This window comes from Mus caroli, unplaced genomic scaffold (assembly GCF_978045245.1).
Source record: "Mus caroli unplaced genomic scaffold, Mus_caroli_1 scaffold_19, whole genome shotgun sequence".
Classification (NCBI taxonomy): Eukaryota; Metazoa; Chordata; class Mammalia; order Rodentia; family Muridae; genus Mus; species Mus caroli.
The window spans coordinates 40,674,914-40,696,639 of NW_028227274.1; the positions used below are offsets into that span (position 1 = coordinate 40,674,914).

The following is a 21,726-nucleotide window of genomic DNA, read 5'->3' on the forward strand; positions in this document are numbered from 1 at the left end:
ACAGAGAAGGGTGATCTGTCTATGATATAGAATGAATTTAACAGCCTAAAACATATAAGGAAAATTTCAGGATTCAGAAGTTAAACCATTCCTCCTGAATGCTGGATATAGCATGTCCTGACTTCTGTTTACAAGTAAGTTTTCTTAAGCTTATTAATTTTGACCAAAAAAAAAAAAAAAAAGTCCAGCCTTGGTTTGTCAAAAGCTAAGGTCACTTTTTATTCTGACAACATAAAAGCCACTTGACCAAGCTGATAATGTGTTCCCAAACCTGTTCCTGAATTTCTTTCCTAATGGCTTTTGTGAATCTAGGCTGGAGCCTTTTAATGGCACATTAGGGAAGGATAGTGAAAGCCTGAGCATAGAGAATTGTGGGTTCTTATAAATTACAGTGCTAGTCACTGACTGGGGTGGACTGTCCAGTGTAGTCATCTCATGAGAACGTTGAACACACTGCTGGCCATCAGTCTTCATATTTGTTATTACAAGATACATTTTATTGGAAGAAAGTGTTTTTTGCTTACTCTCCCTGTCTTTTCTGTTTTATATTTTATTTCTAAAAACAGAAAATTTAAAGATACACACAGATAGATAGATAGATAGATAGATAGATAGATAGATAGATAGATAGATAGATAGATACTACACAATAAGAGGTTTTGTAAATATACAAGTGGAAATGAATTAAAATGGAAATGAATATGGAAATTTAAATAAATGTGCAAAATGAAATGAGCATTAATATCAAGCAAATTACCCTTACCTTCTCATGCAGTTACCTTTTTAGCTTTGAGAATGTCAGAAATTGACCATCTTAGCAAATATACAATGCTTCAACGCAATGCATATTATCTAGTCATCATGTTAAACACTAAGGCATAAAGGATTGGTCCATTTTACTACCCCTAGTGCAATAATTAAGCAATCAAAGGCATTGAACCATGTGTAGCTGGGATTTCACAGGACAATGACTAATGTTACTCATATGTTTTATGTTGGTGTAAATGTTCCATAAAACTCTGTGGACCAATACTTTCATGCTATAGCAATTAAGAATCTTTGTGAATGAGAGTAGCCCAGGTTCAGAGCCCAATTCTTCTATTTATGAATGTGTGACCATGGCTGAATCCTTAGTTGTCTACCCTCCACAGTTAATGTTAATTGTCTCGTAGATACTATGATAATGGGAGACAATGCTAGCACAACGTCTCAACCCAAAATAAGATCTATTGAGCATTTTTGCTTTTACCATATTCATTTGGCTGTTTGTCTTATTATGAACAACTTTGTCTTTTCCTTATTTCTTTCCCCAGGGATATGAAACCTGACAATATTTTACTTGATGAACATGGTAAGTAAATGATTTGCTTGTAATCATCTCTATGACAGGTATACAACACTCTGATTACCCTAGCTTGGTTCATTTGACATATATGTGTATATGCACACATATTTCTGTGTACAGACTTCCTCTGTGCATAAGAGAGATGAGACAGGGAAACTTTATTACAATGGACTAATCCAATAATAGACTCTTGAATAACATTGAATTGAAATAGTGAGAAAGTCATTTTCTTCCAGTGCTACGTCCCTTCCAGAAAAGTATTTGTGTTTATTTCAGTACTAGTTTTCCATATTCTCTTTCATGGAAAGATATCGCTTGTCCAAACAGAGACCATTGGCCAGGTATCTGCCAAGTAACTGAGATGGTTTTGTCTGGGTATCCTTTCATGCTTTGCTCTTTATGAAGGCAAATTCCTTCTGCATTTACAGAAGAGCTATCAAGCCTTATATTCAATTTTTTTTCAATTAAGAAGATAAGTGAGCTAAAAGAAAAATAATAATGTAATTATGCAAAAATAATGCAAAAATGGTATTATGGGACCCAGATATAAAATGATAGTGGAAAGTGGCACTAATCAAGGAGGGGGTTGTGAATGCCTAGAGTTTAAGAGCTCCTATTAGATACAAGCTTTTGCCAACATAATGAAACACGCAGAGTCTCTTTGTAACATGTTGAAAACGTTTTAATTTTATGTGTATTAGTGTTTTGCCTGTGTGTATGTCTGTGCACCATGTATGTACACTGCCAGGTCATAAGATGGCATATTGTTGCCTGGAACTGAAGTTGTAGATTGCTGTGAACCTCTTGTGGGTGTTGCTGGTGGAACCTGGGTCCTCTGAAAGAGCAGCGATTGCTCTTAACCACAGAGACATCTCCCCAGCTCTCTCCTCAATGCTTTACAATGTCTGTTTGTATTTATTTGCACTACATCAAGGAATCCTATATGGTGTACAGCTTTCATGGTGTAAATGGGAGAGTGCTTCTGATGGGCACTGTTAACAGTAAGTGTTTCCAAGTTCTGGGTGACTTATTAAGATAATTGAAAAAGTGCACCCAGATGGAAAAAGCATTTTGATTTCAAGACAGTAGAGGATACACTGCAAAGGAGCAGTAGCCTGCTGGAGTTAGAATGTCCAAGAGCCCCAGTTATTGTCTGAGTCTCATGGGGCCCAGGAGAAAGAGTTAGTTGCTAGGAGTAGGGTCTTTCTGTTTTGTTGGATAGACTTGAGTGGTGTAAACCCTTGTTTAATGTGAATGACCTTTCCCACAATGCATCTGATTTTAATAACATGCATGCCCAATTTCTAAAGCACAAGAGAGTAAATAGAAGATTTTACCTAAAAGCTCACTTGGAGGATACTGTAATGTACATGAATCCCAAGCCAGTTTGGGGTAGATGGCCAATGTTCCTGCCTCCCTCACCTCTGACTATGTCTTTAAATATGTTAAAAATAGAAGTAAGTATTGCTATATAACCATCAAGGAACAACCCAGTTTATTGTTTGAAGCAGGTGTACATGCAGAAGGAGGCAGGTAGGGCTCCTGGATGACTAGGGCCATTGTTGGAAAAGTAGTGTGTGCTGCTCAAGACATGTGGAGACCCAGGCTGCTCGGCTCCCTTGCCTATTCAAGAGTGGTGGCTTTATCCTTGTTCTGGGTTGGAAATCTTCTACAAAGCAAAACTAAACCTGTGAAGATCCTTATTTATTCCACATATTCACTAAGCAGGATTTGCAATTAGAAACAAAACTCCAAGTGTTACTTATGCCTTATCACTCATTTGCCTACTTGAATTGGAACTTGATTTTTCCCAGACTCCCCCTAGCTCAGAGAACTAAGAAACACCTTTGTGCATGGCCCCTGATCTCCAAGGACAAAGTCATCACTTATTTATGGTCTGTCTGAAGGGATTTTTTCCCCCCACTTCTTCCCAATGTCTTATTTCTTTAACTTTATAGCTTCTGACATTTTGGAACACATTTCTGAGTCTCAGAAATGTGAGCAATGTTGAGACTTAGCATGAAGGTGACCTTCATGAGAACCAACACCAGCTCTTCCAGCCTGCTATGGTAGGCATGATCTTCCCATGGCTGCTTTAAATACACTATATGCATCTTCGTAACTGAGGAGAAGGACAGCTGACAGAGGCCATTTTTTTTTTAATTTTTTATTTCATTTTTTTTATTTATTTATTTTTGTAATTGAAACAAAAAGCAACTCTGTGCCACCAAGACTTCTGGAAACGATAGCTGGCAAGCAGAACCAGGCGCTGGTTTGTTTCTTACCTTTCTTGACAGACAGCTGCCCTTAGGCAAGAATTTCTGTCACTTCATTTGTCAAGGCTGTGAGTAGAGACTGAGTAGCCCTTACCCAGGGAAGCATTTTCCATTTTGGTTTTAAAATTAGTTGTTAGAACATGCTTCATCCTGTTGTCCTTCATTTTACTTCCTTCTCCTCATTATTTTTTCTTGGAAATTGGTGATTATAGATGAGGGAGAAAGTGAGTGAGTCCATTAATCTTTGAGTTTAAATGCACAGAGAGCCTAACCATGGGAAAACTGATTATAGTGTTGTTTAAAGTGTTCATGCCAGAACCAGATTGCTTTAAAACCCAGTTGACTACTCACTAGCTCTCAGAGTATGGTGATGTTGACTTAAACAGTCTCTGTGTCTTCATCCCTTTGGAAAACAAGAATATTTACATCCTGGGGTCATTACAAACATTGACACAACAGTGGCTATACCAACCAATGCTGCAATGCCAACCATAACAAAAGAAAAGAAAACCTTTTTAGAACCAATGGGAAGCATGGTTTCCATGAAACTGTAGAGGCTCTGAGAGCTGAATGACTGTGTTAACACCCTGTGTGACTTTGTGTAGAGCAGCTTGTGTCGGATGTAGTCAAGATCTCTGTGGGTAGAGTATATCAAAATTAAGTGCTTACTAATCTTCCCCAGAGAATTACTTTGGCTCTCAAGATGCAATGCATGAAAGATTATTCTTTTCTTATTGAATCCTGAATTTAAACAAGACCAGGGTTCTTAGTCTTCGAACACCTCCACATGTCATGGTCTATTCTGACTTCCTTCACTTGGACAATTGTCTAAGGTCACCGTTCGTGACATTTTTGCTCCAGTCAGGACTTGGTAGCTTGAGGTGTGGGAAGTGTCTCCCCAGTCTTCCAGGGGGATGTTCCAGTATCTCAGGGAATCTCCAATGCTCTCTTTCATTCTCGTGGCTTCAAGATTTAATCATCGACAAGAGCAACAACAATAACAACAACAAGGATTATGTCGTATTCCCACTCTGAACTCCCCTTCAGAATTATTGCTTTTAATAAAAGAAAAAAATTATCTGGAAATGAGTAAAATAGGAGCAGACAAACAGAAAATCTGGGAAGCATTCTGTAAACACTATCCCGGGGAATCCTTTTCTTGATAAAATAATTGTTTTGAAGTAATTTTTATTTAGGTTACAAAATAAACCAGGACTTTAACACTGTTCCTGAACCAAAGTTCATTGTTCATAAGTGATTGAATTCCCCAGCTCCTGATGTGCTTGTTTCTATGAGAACCAGTGGGATGGATGCCTACCCTTTAGAGCAGCAGCTGCTCTCATCCTCCATGCACCTCTTAGAGATGGCGCTTCAATCATCTCTACCGCCACATTTTCAATATTTCACCCCTGGCCTGGAGATTTTAGCAGCTGTGAATTGCAGCTGTGCAATTTTTCTAACATGCATCCTCTGTGGTTCTCCTTTCAAGTGAGTGTTGTGTATGTCATTCGGCGGCGGCTATCTTAATTCACCTGAGCACAGTAATAGGCTAAGCCTTTGTTTTATACTAATGATTCATATTGTTCATATTCGCCAGCCAATAGTGGCATTTATGTGAGATCACCCAAGGTGGAGACTCTTTCCATGGCACAGCATTTGACGTAAAAAATGTTTTTCATTTTGAGCGTGGAAGTTACTGCTCCCTACAGATATCTCACTTATACTACTTCAGAACCAATATGGCAGCAGGTCTTGGGTGAATCACAGCTCACTGTCCTGAAACGTAAATTTTAACAGTTCAGTCCTGAGAGTGAGAAAGAAAAGCGTGTTTTATCTTATCAGCTTTCTCCATGCAGAGCCCAACAGGTGCTGAAAAACCAAGAAGATGTCGTATTGAAGATGTAGGCTGATGCACATGACCCCAGATAATGACGGCCATGTCTTACTAATGTTGAGAATATCTAACATCATAGGAAAAGCGTACTGGACATACTGTAAATACCTGCAAGCAGGAACAGTTTAATAATTATGGCCAGTATCAGCTGATTAAATACAATGTCCTAGAGAAATGTGTTGGTGGAAAGCACCTCAGACTAAGCAGAGTCACAGTGAGGAAGAATATAGCTAATGACAACAGTGGTGGCTGAACTCAGCAGCCCTGTAAAATGAGTTGAGATTATTAAGCTGTCCTAGGGGGAATCCCCCCGCCCAAGTATCTGGATCAGGAAATTCTTGGTCTTTTACCAGAGAACTTTTTACCAAACATCTTACAATGCCCAGGTCAGCTCCATAGCAAAGTCTTAATAACTCTAGTGTCTCTATAGTCCTGGTGTTAGGAAACTTTATTCCAGGAGTTGCTTAGAGGCCTGGATTGAAGAAGGCATACAACCCCACACACACACACACCCCATCTCAAGGGAAGTCCTCATTCCTCCAGTCCCATCACAGTGAGCTCACCCTTGGATGTCACCCTCCCAGCACAGGAGAGAACCTGGCAGGGAAGGAAGAGTTCAGGTGAGAAGCAACCTTGAAAATGAAGGCTCAGCCTGGAGGATGGCACCAGAAATTTGTTCATGACAGTTGGCTAGAGCCCCCATAAGTCCTAGGCCTCAGACAATTCTCTTGTTCTTTCTCAACCCCCACAGGGGAAAATGTCTGAGTTAATCAAAAGGAACTTGCTGCAAGTTACTCAGTCCTGTGATTTTGTGACAGAACACATGGCATTTTGGGAGATTCAGAATGGGAACCAAAGTGTCACTAGAGTAAAGTCTCAATCCTAAAACAGCCTCTAGATCTTAACTCCAATTCTGCCATTACTGGACCCTAGGAACTTTGCTATATGCAAAGTGTACAGCAGGGACTACTTCTCTGGGAAAAACTGGAACAGCATATTGAACCCTGAAGGAATCATGCAAATATTAATGGGAAAAATAAATAGTCAGGATTCATTCAGCCAAACTGTGCAGAAAGTTATCAGCGATGACCACCAGGCAGTTTTGTTTGTTTTTGTTTGTTTGTTTGTTTGTTTTCCTGAAACAATCTCATTATTCCACTGAGCCAGGTCTTCTTTCAAAGCAATGATGTCAAACTCCCTCTGGTATCACAGTCATTTGAAGAGTGTGTTTAAGTGCTGCTCCATGGAACTTAGTGCTTCTGATCCATAGATTAGGAGAGGTTCAGAGTTTTGCATTTCTTCCAAGTTCTCGAGTGGTGCTGATGCATCTCACTCAAGAACAGGCTCCGGGAGCTGGGCATATCCAAAGCATCCTTTACATTCCACTTCAACGCAAGTCTGTGTAACCTTTGAACTGATAATGGAAAACAGCCTCATGTTCCAGGAAAGGGTCCGTGCCTGGTTGCTCCTGACCGTCCATTTGGAGTTTGCTGTTTCCAATGCAGGCGCCAGGCTTTCCTGTCAGTCCAGATGTAGTTGCAGGGGAGTGAGACACAGGCATATATGTGTTTTGTAAACTGTATACCTTAGTTTCTGAAAGTGATTTTCCAGGATTCTGGTACCCTGACAAATGCTGGGCTAAGTCTTCCAAGGTCACTGCGAGCTTTCAGTTTCCTATAACCTTACGTAGTAAGAATGTAGTTAGAGAGCACAGCCGACTAGTCTAAGGTAGCATAGCTGGTTAAGGGTGGAGACTAGACTTAATGCCATACATTCTGACTCCAGAGAACAGGGTCATGGCAGTGACAGTTTCAGGCCCACTTAATTTGCATGGAGTTACCAAAGCATCCAATTCTTGGAGCATAATCAATAGAGAAGTATATGAAAAAGAAACTGAGACAGCCTTGACTATGTCAAGGAGAGCTACTGATTGTCATTCATTGGTGTCAATTGGCCAAGAACACTTTAAACTTTCAATTTGACTAATGCTGATTTTACCTTATGAAAATGTCCTTCGAACAAAAGGAAGTGTTTTTCTGCGCAAAACTGAACCATGTTGATGGGAATAGAGTTTTCCTTAGCCATGAGCTGTATGCTACCAGAGCAGAGCGTTGAGGTTTGCTCAGAGGAGTTAGGGACCCTGGAAGGAGAATCAGGTGCTGTTCCCTCTGAAATGCCATCTCATCAAAACAGCAGACACATGCAAATAGAAATGCCAATGCCTCACGCTCCGAGGAAGGCAGATAACTGGTGCGCCAACAGCTAACATAACAGGTTTGTTGGCCTGAGTTTTCCTGCACTGCCCTTTTCTTCCTTCCAGATATAAATGGAGGAACCCTGGAACACTATTTATGTAAGATGTTCTTCCTACAAAACTTAAGTGCTTCACATACCTTTTATTGCTGTGCATGACAACCTCAAAAGGCCCATTTTGTTGCTGTGTGTCATAACTTTCAGAGGCCCTAGATATCATCTAACCTGCCATTTTTAATTTTTTTATGAGTCTGTTTATTCATTTTATATTACCATCACAGTCCCCCTTCCTCCTCTTCTCCAAGTCCCCACCCCCCACACCCTCTCTCCCATTCACTCCTCTCCTTCCCCTTAGAGACTCTCCTTAGAGAAAGGTGCCAACCCACCCTGGCATATCAAGTCTTATCAGGACTAAATTCATCCTCTCTCAGTAAGGCCAGAAAAGGCAGCCTTGCTAGGGGAATGAGATCCAAAGGCAGTCAGTGGAGTCAGAAACAGCACCCATTCCAATTGTTAGGGGACCCACATGAAGACCAAGCTGCACATCTGCTACAAATGTGCCAGTGACCTAGGTGCAGCCTGCATATGCTCTTTGGTTGTTGGTTTAGTTCTGTGAGCCCCTGTGGGCTCAGGTTACCTGTCTCTGTGTCTCTGTAGGTCTTCTTGTGGTATCTTTGATTCCTCTGGCTCCTGCAAACCTTCCCCTTACTTCTGTTCTTTATTGTTTAATATAGAAAGCTTTAGGCTCAGTGTAGAAAAAGGACTTAATGTCTACTATCTGTGATGGAGGAGCAGAGGTCTGGACACAGACCATGTTTCCTAGACCCCAATCCTTTTAAAGAAAAGTCAGAATTTTTGCCTGTTGTCCCTTGATAGAACTTATTTTGTTAGAGGTCACTGAATGTAACCTGCCGTGTCCAGCTCCCCCATGCAAATGGTGTCTGAAAAGAAACAAACAAACAAACAAACAAAAAACAAAAAAAAAAACCCAAAAAACAAGAACATCAACAACAGAAAAATTGCCTGGGCTAGCATATCGTGATTGTAGTTGTATTTTTAAAAAAGATTCTGTAAGAGATCATGAGACTTGTGATGCTTTTCAAGACTAAGGCTGTATTTATCCTGCATGGTATACACAGAATGAACAGTGTAGCCCATGCCAGCAGACCATAATACACAGAAGAGCTCTTGGGGCATGAACTCATCCACCAAATTCCAAATAGTCTGAGGCTGAACTACAAGTTTATAGTCAGAGACTAATAGCTGCATACCGTGTTCTGGCTGCTGCAGACCTGCTGGTTTAAGACTTCATTGGCCTTGAGGCTGGAATAAGGGAGTTTTTATTGTCTGTACTCAGTTGCAGCTAGCATACCAGAACGAACAGGCTAAGCATCCGGGTCTTTTCAGTTAGATGTATGGCTGTTCTTCTTGGGGGAAGGGATTTAACATTCTCCTGGTCTTCCTCTCCCCATAGGGCATGTGCACATCACAGACTTCAACATTGCTGCCATGCTGCCCAAGGAGACCCGGATCACCACCGTAGCTGGCACCAAGCCTTACATGGGTGGGTATGAGCAGCTTCATGAGTGTTTTCTGTTTGTAAGAACAGATTTTTTGTTTCTGAGTCTTCTAGATACCACTCACTGTGGGTCAAATCCATAAAGACTTGGACCTGGAGCTGCCAAGCTCCTTTCTGGTTGACTTTATGTGGGGACTATTGATTTAATGGGTCTGAAATGAGGCTGAGGCCTCTGCATTAGCAAGCGACATGGGGTGATCTTGATTCACAAGGGACATCAGGCACATTCTGCAAATGCTATTATATGACCTTGTGCATCTGTTTCTGAGAAAAAAGTATGACCTGTGGAAGGGTTTTGAGATGACAGTGACCTATTAACAAGCAACAAACATAATGTCTCTACCTCGTGCAATTCACATGCCAGTGGGAGAGAATACAAAACAAATAGAACAAAAAGAATCAGAAATAAGTAGAGTCATAACGTATGAGAAGATTAATACTTTCAGTGTTTTTTCTTTTTCTTTTAATTAGATATTTTCTTTATTTATATTTCAAATGTTATCCCCTTTCCCAGTATTCCCCCTCCCAGAAATTCCCTATCCAATCCTCCCTCCCACTTCTTCTATGAGGGTGTTCTTCCATTCACTCACCCACTCCCACCTCCCCACCCTCAATTCTCCTATACTGGAGCATCTATTGAGTCTTCACAGGACCAAGGACCTCTCCTCCCTTTTATGCCTGACAAGGCCATTGTCTTAGGGTTTTACTGCTGTGAACAGACACCATGACCAAGGCAAGTCATAAAAAAAAACAACATTTACTTGGGGCTGGCTTACAGGTTCAGAGGTTCAGTCCATTATCACCATGGTGGAATCATGGCAGTAGCCAGGCAGGCATGGCACAGGCAGAGCTGAGAGTTCTATGTCTTCATCCAAAGGCTGCTAGTGGAAGGCTGACTTCCAGGCAACTGGGGTGAGAGTCTTAAGCCCACACCCACAGTAACACACCTACTCCAACCAGACCACACCTCCAGATGGTGCCACTCCCTGGTCCAAGAATATACAAACCATCACAGCCATCCTCTGCTATATATGCAGCTGGAGCCATGTGTTCTCTTTGGTTGGTGGCTTAGACCCTGGGATCTCTGGGGTGGGGGTGTGGTCTGGCTGGTTGATATTATTGTTCTTCCTATGGGATTGCAATCACCTTCAACTCCTTCAGTCCCTTCTATACCTCCTCTATTGGGGACAAAAACTAGACATATGCACAAGGCAGTAAAGTTTTCAAACCACCATCTCAATTATGGGATTAGCTTCAATTTCATTTTCATAACAATCTCATCAATGAGGTTATTGTAAAAGAGGACTAGGTCATGCCTAAGAACTGTTCTGCTATGTGCATGCCTTTATTTACAGTGGTTTATGGAACCACTTTTTTTTCCCCTTGATGATTAAGAACTCACAAAGCAGTGATTCACAATGTAGGGTTAGGCATCAAACAGCCCATAAAATCTACATTTATTCGTCATAGCAACAAATCAGCTACAAATTCCAACTTCAGATGCTAGTGCTTTTGTCTGCAGAGAGACACTATGTCAGTAGAACTTTCGGTACCCCGTCTCCACTCTGGAAAATATAGAGAACTATTTATCAGGAGGCATGTGGTTCTCACAGTAATGGAATGCTTCCTTTTCCATATCATTTCTAAAGATGTGACTTAATACTCGTAATTATTTGTTAATTATTGGGTTGGCAGTAATAGTAGGATCCTAAGATTCGGGTTTGGGTTAGATGTCTGTCTGTATGCTGGGCAAGCTGACTCCTGATTTAACAGACCCTAGTTGTTCCTGAGGGTTTGTTGACTGCAAGTCTTAGCAGTGGAGATGGAACTTGACTGTGTTTCGTGGAGCTAGGTTGAACCTGTGGTCTAGCCTCATGAGGTACCTCCACTGCGGGGTTAGAGTTTAAAGGGAGACTCACATCTGTATATCTCACATCTGGAAATGCCAACAGTTGCATCAGACTTTCTCAAGGTGAATCCTCTGAAATCATCAGACTTAGAAAGTCATTAGGTTACTACTGTGCAAGCTGAATTGACAAGCTCTGCCAACCCTGGGACAGACTCATCATACTTGCGGGGGGATTCCATGATCCCCCCCCCTTACATGTCAAAGCATAAGCCGTGCTTACTAGGAAACAAGAGATGGAGAAATCTAAGGGCCAGCCCAGTCTTGCATCTCTACTCTGAGTTGTAAAATGTCCAGTCTGGTGAGGTGGCTGAGTGAGCTCTCAGAGACCTCTTTTCAAAGTCAACAGTACTGGATTTTAAGATATCTGAAACATTGTGATAATCAAAGGGATTAAAATTTATTAGGTCCTGATGGTTAATAAGCTATCAGTGGGGTGGGGGTGGGATACCAACCAGATAAAGCAAGACATGAAACAATGCAGGATTGCTAGCAGATGATAGAAGAAGGAAGTCCGCTTTCCATTTCTGCAACTCTCTTAATTAGTTAAGATCTCAAAGCTGCTGAAATGGAAAGGGTGGAATGAATGGTACAAGCTACATACGCTCAAAGGATTTCATAGAAAAATGTCTGAACTTGAAAGATGGAGAAGAGCAATGCCACTTTCCATTCTCTCTTTTAGTTTATCCTCTTTCCTCCCTGTGATGAGACACAAGGGAAGGGGGACTCTTACATAAAAGTCCACCACTAGACTGTCTCCAGAAAAATAAAAGTGAGCCTTATTTTATGTAACACTTGAACAACTGCGGATTTCATGGCTTTCAATGACCAGTGGGGGGAATAAATCTCTTTTGTCACTTCTAAAATACTCGGCACATAGAATTCAGACCATTTTTCTTTCTGAAACCCATGGCAATCAAGTGATAAAAGGGAATATCCAGGCCTGCTGGTCTGTCCAGTTTGTCCCCCAGGCTTCCTGGGTTTCCACATTATAGGCTATTTTCTTGGCGCCAAATCAGAAAGAGTGCATCTGGGGTTTCTAGGGATAATTTCCATGGTGACAGAAGTTGGTTGGGGCACCCTTCTCTCCTCTCCTCCATAATTTTAAGCATATATCTGTATAATTAATTTTTCACAATTGTCATATCTAGCATTTCATAGAGTAAAATGAGTAAATCGGAATGTAGGCACGAGGTCAGGCACTGGCCAACTTTCACATTTTTAGTGGGCAATTGTAATATTTATCAAACTCTTTCTGTAGACACATTTATCTTTACATTTCTAGAAACTAGATTAGACTACGCTTCTTTAATATAAATAAAGGTTCTAACAATTGTTATCATGTAGTGAGCACTTACAATGTCCCAGACGCTTTGCTAAGTCTTCAATATTTATTGCATCATCAAAACAATCCTGTGAGGTAGATATTGACACTATTTTTATTCATACATTAAAAACGTCCAACCCAGAGAGAAAATGATATGATCATAACCATAGAGCAAGTGATTGACAGAGCATGAAATTAAACCTGAATCTAGAGACATTTAGCCTGGAACATTTGGGGGGCTGGCAGTGATAATGGTATAATGACTGACATTTGCTAGCAAGCTGAGCACATTCTGGGAACAAGCCTTGGGTCACTGGCTCTAAAAACAGTTCTATATGACAGTAGCTGTTGCTCCTTCCACTTTAGAAGTGACCAGTCTGATCAGTTAGGAAACAGGTCCAACGAGGAACTAGGAGCATGGTCTAAGCCAGTGGCTCTCAACCTATGGGTTGGGCTCCCTTTAGGGGTGAAATGACCTTTTCATATATCAGGAATCCTGCATATCAGATATTTACGTTATGATTCATAAACAGTCCAAAATGACAGTTATGAAATGACAATGAAAATAATTTTATGGTTGGGGTCCACACAACCTGAGGAACTGTACTAAAGAGTCACAGCATTAGGAAGCACTGGGTTAAGCCATCTGATGCCCTCGGTTCAAGTCAGTCAACACACCGCTACTGAAAATGGTACCCTCTTCCCTCTGCCCTCAGAGTCTGAGTCTTGTCTGATGACTAATGCTGTTCATTTTTCCATGTTAGTAAACAGAACTAACATTCTTGGCATGTCTCTGTAGATCAGAATGTACAACCACAATATGTCTCATTTCCTCTATTGTCGAATACTAGATAGTAGCATGTGATAGCTGTTGTTTTATTGGTAGAGATGTGCCCTGTCTCTTCATTGGTTTGAGGCAGACAGAGCCCCTCCATGTTGCTCTGGCTGGCCTGGAACTTACTACATAGCTCAGACTTTGAACATGCAGCAAGCTTCTTGCTTTTGTCTGTTGACTGCTGGGATGCTGGCATGAACACTGAACTTTTTGTTAATATGATCAAACTGTTCTCATTTGTTTAGAGGGCTGGGACTCTTGCCCAAGGCTTGGCGCATGTAGTCCATGTGCTGTCTTTCAGGTGTGTCTGTGGTCTTGCTTCAGGGTATCTGCTATGGATGCTATTATATCTATCTAGATTCTCTTATTCTCAGATAGTAGATATTATTGTACTCATTTTTACTTAACACCGATTCTACATACACTACTTTCACCGAGCAAATATTTAAGGACTTTATTTTCATTAGGTTATTAAATTAATATCGGGAAATTCTATGTAAAATCATGTCTCTTCCATGCTGATTTGAAAATCATTCATCATCATTTAAATAACTTCATATACTAGCATCAGTACTCTGGGGCTTTTGGTATTAATTACCATAGCTTTATTTTAGTTAATTTTATTTATCTACATTCCAGGCATTGGCTCCCTTCTTGGTGCCCCTCCACAAGTTTCCCTCTTAGCCGGGGCCTCAAGGCTCTCAGGAATAAAGCACATCTCCCATTGAGTCTAGACCAGCTAAACCTCTACTACATATGTGCCAGGGGCCTCAGATCAGCACCATGTATGCTCCTGGTTGGTGGCTCAGCCTCTGGGAGTTCTCTAGAATTTGTGTTAGTTGAGCCTGCTGGTCTTCCTATGGGATTGGTCACTCTCCCCTTCAGCTTCTTCAATCCTCCCCCTAATTCAACCATAGGGGTCCCCGACTTCAATCCAATGGTTGGGTGTAAGTGTCTGTTTCTGTCTCAGTCATCTGCTGGTTTACCATATCTTTATAATATAAGTTATATATGGGATATACAGTTATTTTTCTGTTTATTTTTCCCCAAACTCATCATTTGTACATTTTTTCCCCAAGAATGATATTTGGGATCATTTCTGTAAAATCTTGTGAGTTGTTTTCGTTATATTATAGAATTTTTTTTGGGGGGGGGGTGTCTTTCCTTACAACCTGGCAAAAGCCCAATGTCTATGTTTTTAAGCTGTGAACACATCAGATGATGATGATCAAATACCCAATTAAACATATAAAATACGGCAAGCCTATTAGTAATCAGTGGAGATTCATTTTAAATTGCAATGAAATAAAACGGCACCTGCACCAAATCAATGCAAGGGTGGAAAAGACTGTTGAACAAAAGGAACTTTGGCCCCCTGGTCTTGGTGTAAACACACAGCCCTTTGGTGAGTAGCTTGGCCTTATCTGGCTGTGTGAAATGCACACCCAGCATATCCCACGCTGACAACATCAGTAAAGATACAAGATCATACTGGCCCAGGAATGGTCAAAACAGCACTGTTTTTAGCACTCCCAAATTGAAAATAACCTGAACAGCCATCCACAATGGGACAGGTATGTTAATGTAGCATTAAATTCAAAGTAAACACACCTGGTAATGCGGATAAATCACAAACAAATACTGAACTATAAAAGCAAGACAGAGATGACTACAGAGCTGAGCATTTGACTTGATAGAACGCAAAGCTGTTTTCCTTCCTTCCTCCCCCTGCCCCATTTTGCTTTGTTAATGTTTCCCTCACTATCCTTGCTTGAAACAACTTTTGTAATTAGCTATGCAGCTAGCCACTCCCTCAGCCCACTAGTTTATGGCCCCCTGGAGGTATATATAGTATAGGCGAAATTAAACTCCTGTTTAGCCACTTCTATATTATGTTAAATAATTACTCAATTATAAGTCAGGATAGTGAGTTCCAGGCAGGGTGGACAGGGCAGAGTACAGTGGTGGGGGTAAGATTGTGCTTCTCAATGGGTGTGATAGTTACAGGGACGCTGGCTTCTGAATACTTTCTCGCTTCTCTTATGTTTTAGATACTTTCTGAATGTATATGTTGAAAGACTCTTTAAAAAAAAAAGTTCCACACAAAAGCACCCCTCCAGTCTATTTGGAGGAAAGGGGGTGTCTTTCCAGTTCTGTGTGGCTTCTCTCAGGAGCAGGGCATTTTCTCAAAGAATCATAGAAACCCCCTCAGCATCTCCCTCTGCATCTTTGAGGTCTTAAAAGTGTCGTGGTACTTTTGTGTGTTGTGGTTTTTTGCTCTTAAACTCCCAACCTAATTGCTCAGTGCTTAGCACACCATGAATATTTGCTTAGTAAAGGAATGCATATACGAATGCCTCCGTGATTGAAAACAGAAGAAATAGGAGGCAAAAAGATACTCACTTGCAGTGGAAAATATCAACAACAACAACAAAATAGTCACATCTCTTCCCAGAGTGGCCTGATATGCCAGTGTGCTACTTTAATGGAGTAAAGCTTATTTTGTTTGGCGTATCTCTAAAAGCAGTGCCTCTGCCATGCCTCCAAATTGTCTGGATGTCTTCTAAGTGCAATGCTTGACACCTGTCTCCTTGGAGATGATTTGGGGTACATTATTGCAAAAGAACACAAAAATACAATCCGTTCTATCTGGAAGCTTCTAACTGGGGGTGGGGTAGGTGGGAGCAGAGTGGGGTCAGGGCCATTATCTCCCCAGATGCACTGGGACTTGGGACTGGAAGACAGGACACAGTGATGTGTGAAACAGGAATTCACCAGGGCATGAGACCCATTTAGTCCCCCACCGAAAAGCTCTTAGAGTCAGTCCTGAGCATAAGAATGCGATGGTCTACACTGGTAATAGGAAGCTGTCCATAGAAATTTAGTCAGAACTAAAATGAATAGGCAAGCAGGCTTCAGTATACAGACCCATGTCCTCTGGAATGTATACTGGTTTTGTGTGTATGTGGTTTTTGTTTGTTTGTTTGTTTGTTTTTTCATTTTTTGCCTTTTTTTTCCTTAGTACTTTGCAAATGGCATGCACTAATGTTAACATTTGGACATGTATTCATTCATTTAATTTACAAACTAATGAAGAGGGTTTTTGTTTTCGTATTCTGATCTTGCCTGTGCCAACTTATTTGCCTGTGGGCACCACAGGCGGTAGAAGTGACATTTGAACCCAGTACAGCTGCAGAACTAATGACCACAGGTCTGGCTTCAGTGTCCATTCATCTGTGCAATAAACGTCTGTCTACTGACTCTGACTGTCAGGCTTTGTACTAGGCACTGTGTGTGTCCCAGTGAGCAACAGCCCCAAACCCAGCCTTGCCTGGACCTTAGCTTCCCCTGTTCTAACATTTAGGACCTACGTAGTTTTCTTAGAAAGGTATGGCAAAGTGCTGAAAGAAGGCCTGGGGTGGGGACGGGGGGCCATCTCTGAGGGTTCAGTTGATGGTGACTGTACTTTCTAGGAAAGTCAACTCAGAGTCTATACTACAAAGTATAAATGTCCCAAGGATATTCAAAGGGCTAAACTTCCTGGGGTGCCCTTGCTTCTGATTCTCCTGCCCTCACACACAACAGGAAGCTACATTTGTCCCCTTCGACGCTTCCAGGTATCCCCAAGACAGAGAGCCAAGCTATTATGAACACTGTTTGAGACTGTTAAATGCATTCAGCTCCTTTAGTGTCAACTCCCCAGATCAAGACAGCAAGCTGCCCTCAGCTCTTTGTTTCTAAGTTAGCAGCTCATTTGAGGCCCAATAGGACCTACAATGTAAGAGGCTCATGATCTAAACAAGAGACGAATTTGTCCATTAAGGCCTGCGTGTGGCTGTTTATGTTAGCTGATGAATGGGGCTGCTGAGAAAGCTTAAAAGAAAAATTAGAAAATGTTGCCTGCTGTGCACAATCTACCAAAGAATAATAAACATCGGAGAATATGTTTACACCTTTCAAGCTGCTAATTCTCCTTTGGAGGAAACGTGTTGGGAAAATAGATTGATTGGAGTCTTGGGGAGTGGATCTGACCTTTTCTGTGTCTCGCCGCAGCACCGGAGATGTTCACCTCCAGGAAGGAAACAGGCTACTCCTTTGCTGTCGACTGGTGGTCCCTCGGGGTGACGGCTTACGAACTGCTGAGAGGCCGGGTATGGTAGAAGCACACTCTCTCGTCTATTTTTATTCCAGGAAAAAAAAAAAGTTTTAAAACATCTGTTTGCGTGTATGTTATCTGTGAATGAACACCACATGCATGCATGCAGTACCCACGAAGGCCAGGAGAGGGCACCGGATTCCCCTGGAACTGGACTTTCAGGTGTCAAAACCCTACCCAGGACCTTTGCCAGCACAGCAAGTGCTTTTTAGTGACTAACCCATCTCTCCAGCCTCTTCGGGTTCCATTCAGAATGAAAGAATGCATTGTTTGCTAAAACCAAGCAGATTGTATGAAATCAGAAAACACCTACACTGTCTGGTGTTAATAATATCCCCTTGAGATCTCTGCACAGGTTAATCCATATGTGTCACCAAATCTGTCACTTAATATTAATTACACAGGTTAGTTAATAATATGGATATAAAAAACTCCTGGTGGAGGGAAATCAATATATCTCACTATCTTGGGTAAATAAAACTGTCTGTTTAAAGAAAATCATTTTGCAGTTGCTGGATGGAGCTCTGATTCGGATACCCATATTCAAATAAGTGTGAATTATAGGCACCAGACAACTTGTGCTCTATCCTGATAGTCTCTTGTCTTATGTGGCTGCTGTGTATGAGTTCTTTGGAAACTGGAATAGTGTCCTTGTCAGTGAAAACGTTTCTCAAACAAGAAACTCTTCTCTAGAAAAAAAGAATATCAAAGAAATATAATAAAATTATGTTTTATACAAATTTTACAACCTAACACAGAATTTAGATACCATCTCTTCCCTCCACCCAAGATTTTATGGATCTTAGCCCAGCCTACCAAATTAGCATACTGTAAAGTGGGTAACTTAAAATATTTATTTTCTCATGGCTGAAGAGTCTGGAAGACCAAGTCAGATGTTGGGTTCTTGCGACCTAACAAAACAGAGAATAGAAGGGGAGGAGAGTAGAGGGGGGAAGAAGGTAAGGAGGGGGAGAAGACATGTAGGCAAAGGGGAAAGAGAGAGATCCTTTAATCTTCTTAATTGGTCAGAGTGTGCCACTAGGAAGTAATCTGTCTCAAACTGTCTGCCACAGTTCCTCTCTCACTCAGCATTACCATTCCAACACAGGACTCTGTGCGAGGGACACATTTAGACCATGTCTTTTCTCTCTTGATCTTGCAAAACCCATGTAAAATATTCAATATATTCCAGTAGCAATATTTTCTCCTTCCAACATCTTCTCTAGTGTCTCAAGAGTTTATCTGAATATCATCCAAACGTGGTATGGATGGGGCTCAAGCCATGACTCAAATCAAGGCAGAGGCAGAGTTCCCATCCAGCAAGAACCCTATAAAGCCAGACAAATCATGTGCTTCCAAAATGATGGGCACAGACATAGTTTAGAAGGTCTCACCCAAGAGGAGACAAATAAGAAAGCAACAGGTACCAAGTTCAAAACAACAGAGTCCAGCTCATTCTCTTTGGCCATAAAGATGGAACGGGAACTGTTCAACTGTGTGACACCTTTTCTTCATTCTGGCCCGCCATCTGTACCCTTTAACTCAAACAGACTCTGCTGGTATACTCCCATCTCCATCTTCTTGTAAACCCATAGCTCACAGCAGCATTTCCTTATCTGCCGCAGACCCTCTGGGCCCCTTTGTCTGCATGGAACGGGTCTCTGGGACAAGTGGACAAAGCGTCTGATGGGATGAATGACAGACAGATGCACACAGGAAAGGTCGTGTAGAATCTGAATGTATTTCCTCAAATTGAGCATCAAACTTTTTATGCAGAAGACAATAAGGAAGTTGGGTGACACACCAGCAAGGTACAAAGAGGTTACTGGAATCTTACATAAAACAGGAATGCAAACACAGAAGGTCTAACAGGAACCACCTGGGATAGAATTCATTGTTAACAACTGGGATCAAATGGGCTCCACCTAAGATTCGCTTAATCTTAGAAGCCAGGGTCAAGGGCTTCGTGCCCTTGCCATAGTTCTTATTTTAGACTATTGTATAGTCCACCTTCCCCTTAAGCCATTGTAAATACTTGTGAATGGGTGTAACTCAGCTGTAGTCTTAGAAGCCAGGTGTGAGGTCTTTACTCTCCTAGGGCAAGGGCTTTCACACCCAAGTCATGGTTCTAACTAGGGAGTTCTGTTCTAGCTAACCATCTCATGAATAATGCAATACTCTAAAACCACAGCCTGCTCTACTTCCTAAACAATTGTAAATTCCTGTATATGGGAGTGACTTGGCTTTAATTCTTTTTTTTTTTTATTACGTATTTTCCTCAATTACATTTCCAATGCTATCCCAAAAGTCCCCCATACCCCCCCACTTCCCTACCCACCCATTCCCATTCTTTTGGCCCTGGCATTCCCCTGTATTGGGGCATATAAAGTTTGCAAGTCCAATGGGCCTCTCTTTCCAGTGATGGCCGACTAGGCCATCTTTCGATACATATGCAGCTAGAGACAAGAGCTCCTAAGTGATAGTGTAATACCAGAGGCTATTCTGAATGTCAGTGAATAAGCAACATTCTTACTGAATTTCAAGCCCATGGTCTTGCTCAAGGATGTTCTAGGACTGTTGGAACACTGGCTTTAGCTATGTCAGAATTCAATCTTAAAAGGCACTTATAATAGGGTAATACTAAAAGAGAGCATGTGGATCCATACACTAGACTAACGCAGGAATAGAAAATTAATGTATGGGTTAGAGAGAACGCCAGACTCCAGGAGCGAGTTTCTGTGAAACTCTTTTGCCTCATGAGTAGCTTTCAAGCCTCAGCCTGTTAGGCTGACTGGACTGGAGAGCATGACACTTATCAATTGCCTGTCCAGCCTTATCTTCCACGTTCTTTTCAAAAATAATGTAACAATGTGAGCTTGTATTATTTTTCCTTTTAAAATATTTTTTCTTCCTTTTTTTTGTTGTTGTTTTGTCTTCTTTGCCTTATTTTATGTTAGGAATAGAATCCAGATTTGCAACTTTTCTTCTTTTCTTCTCAATAATTTTCACCTGTAGTTCATCTCCATTCTTTTGCATTTTCCTATAAGTAGCCAGGAGCAGTCACACTTTGTACATAGTGATCCCTGGTCCTTAGGTACAGAGGTTGTGTTGTAGATACAACAGTTGGGATCTGGCTCCACAACTCTGCATTTTGATTGGTTGTAGTTTTCTGTAATGGTCTCCATCTCTCGGAAAGAAAAATGTTCTTAATGAGGGATGAGAGAACTATGCTTAGCTGTAGGTATGAGAATAAATATTTAGGGATTATGTTGGCAGTGGGGTGTATATGGGTGGGCTTAGAGGGCAAAAGGGGGGGATTATGTAACTCAGAAGAATTTAAAAATAAAAAGTTAAAACAAACAAAAATAAAAATTGGCATCAGCAAATAGACAAAACGAAAAATCTCTAGCAGTTTGTTGTACTAACTCCCAAAATTTTCTATTTTCATGAGGATAAAGCATCTTCAGATAGATATTTACATGTAGATATGTTTAGCAATTTGAAACCATAAATAACGCTTTAGCTTCCCATTGAGACAAATAAATATATTTATAAATATATGTATATATACATATCAATTATATGCATATATTATGCATAATATATGATATATTATATACACAAATATATAACTTTCTATATGATAATACCTCACTGTATTTTACTTTCATAATTAAATCCACTTTATAAATACATAACCTTACAATATTTTCAGGCATATCAATTTTTGTTTTCTATTCCATGTGATCATATTATTGACTCATTAAAAATGGAATATATCATGTACATAGTTTAATATTATCCACTGTGTAACTTTTGATCAATATTAATTCACAACATTAAACCTGTGGAGGATCAATACATCAGTTTTGACACATTCTAGGAAGGAATCACTAAAAGACCGGATAGACCTACATTGTAAAATACAGTTATCAGAAGAAAAGGAAACAGCAACATTTAGTTACAAGCATCATTGTAGGTAAACTACAGGGATGCACTAGTGAAACCCTGCCTGACAAGTCCTCTGAGCTTAGCTGTCGTCTGGCTGGCTCTGACCTTAAACACTAACCTGTGTGTCATCTCTGTCTCTGCCACTGAAAGGCAGAACCACTCTAGCCTTACCATTCTGTATAAACCTCATGGAGTCTGCAGCTA

General features: G+C 40.9%; 1 protein-coding gene across 3 annotated transcripts in view; it reads left to right on the forward strand.

The window, feature by feature from the left end:
- The window catches only part of Stk32a (serine/threonine kinase 32A), a 116,900-nt gene that overhangs the window by 82,361 nt on the left and 12,813 nt on the right, over positions 1-21,726 (forward strand). For 2 of the 3 annotated variants that reach the window (XM_085833705.1, XM_085833707.1), the window contains exons 6-9: positions 1,314-1,351; positions 9,243-9,332; positions 17,469-17,566; positions 19,197-19,292. In XM_085833705.1, the coding sequence (XP_085689831.1) occupies positions 1,314-1,351; positions 9,243-9,332; positions 17,469-17,566; positions 19,197-19,292 (322 nt within the window). The remainder of the gene's footprint in view (positions 1-1,313; positions 1,352-9,242; positions 9,333-17,468; positions 17,567-19,196; positions 19,293-21,726) is intronic. The other variant, XM_085833706.1, reaches the window with a different exon arrangement.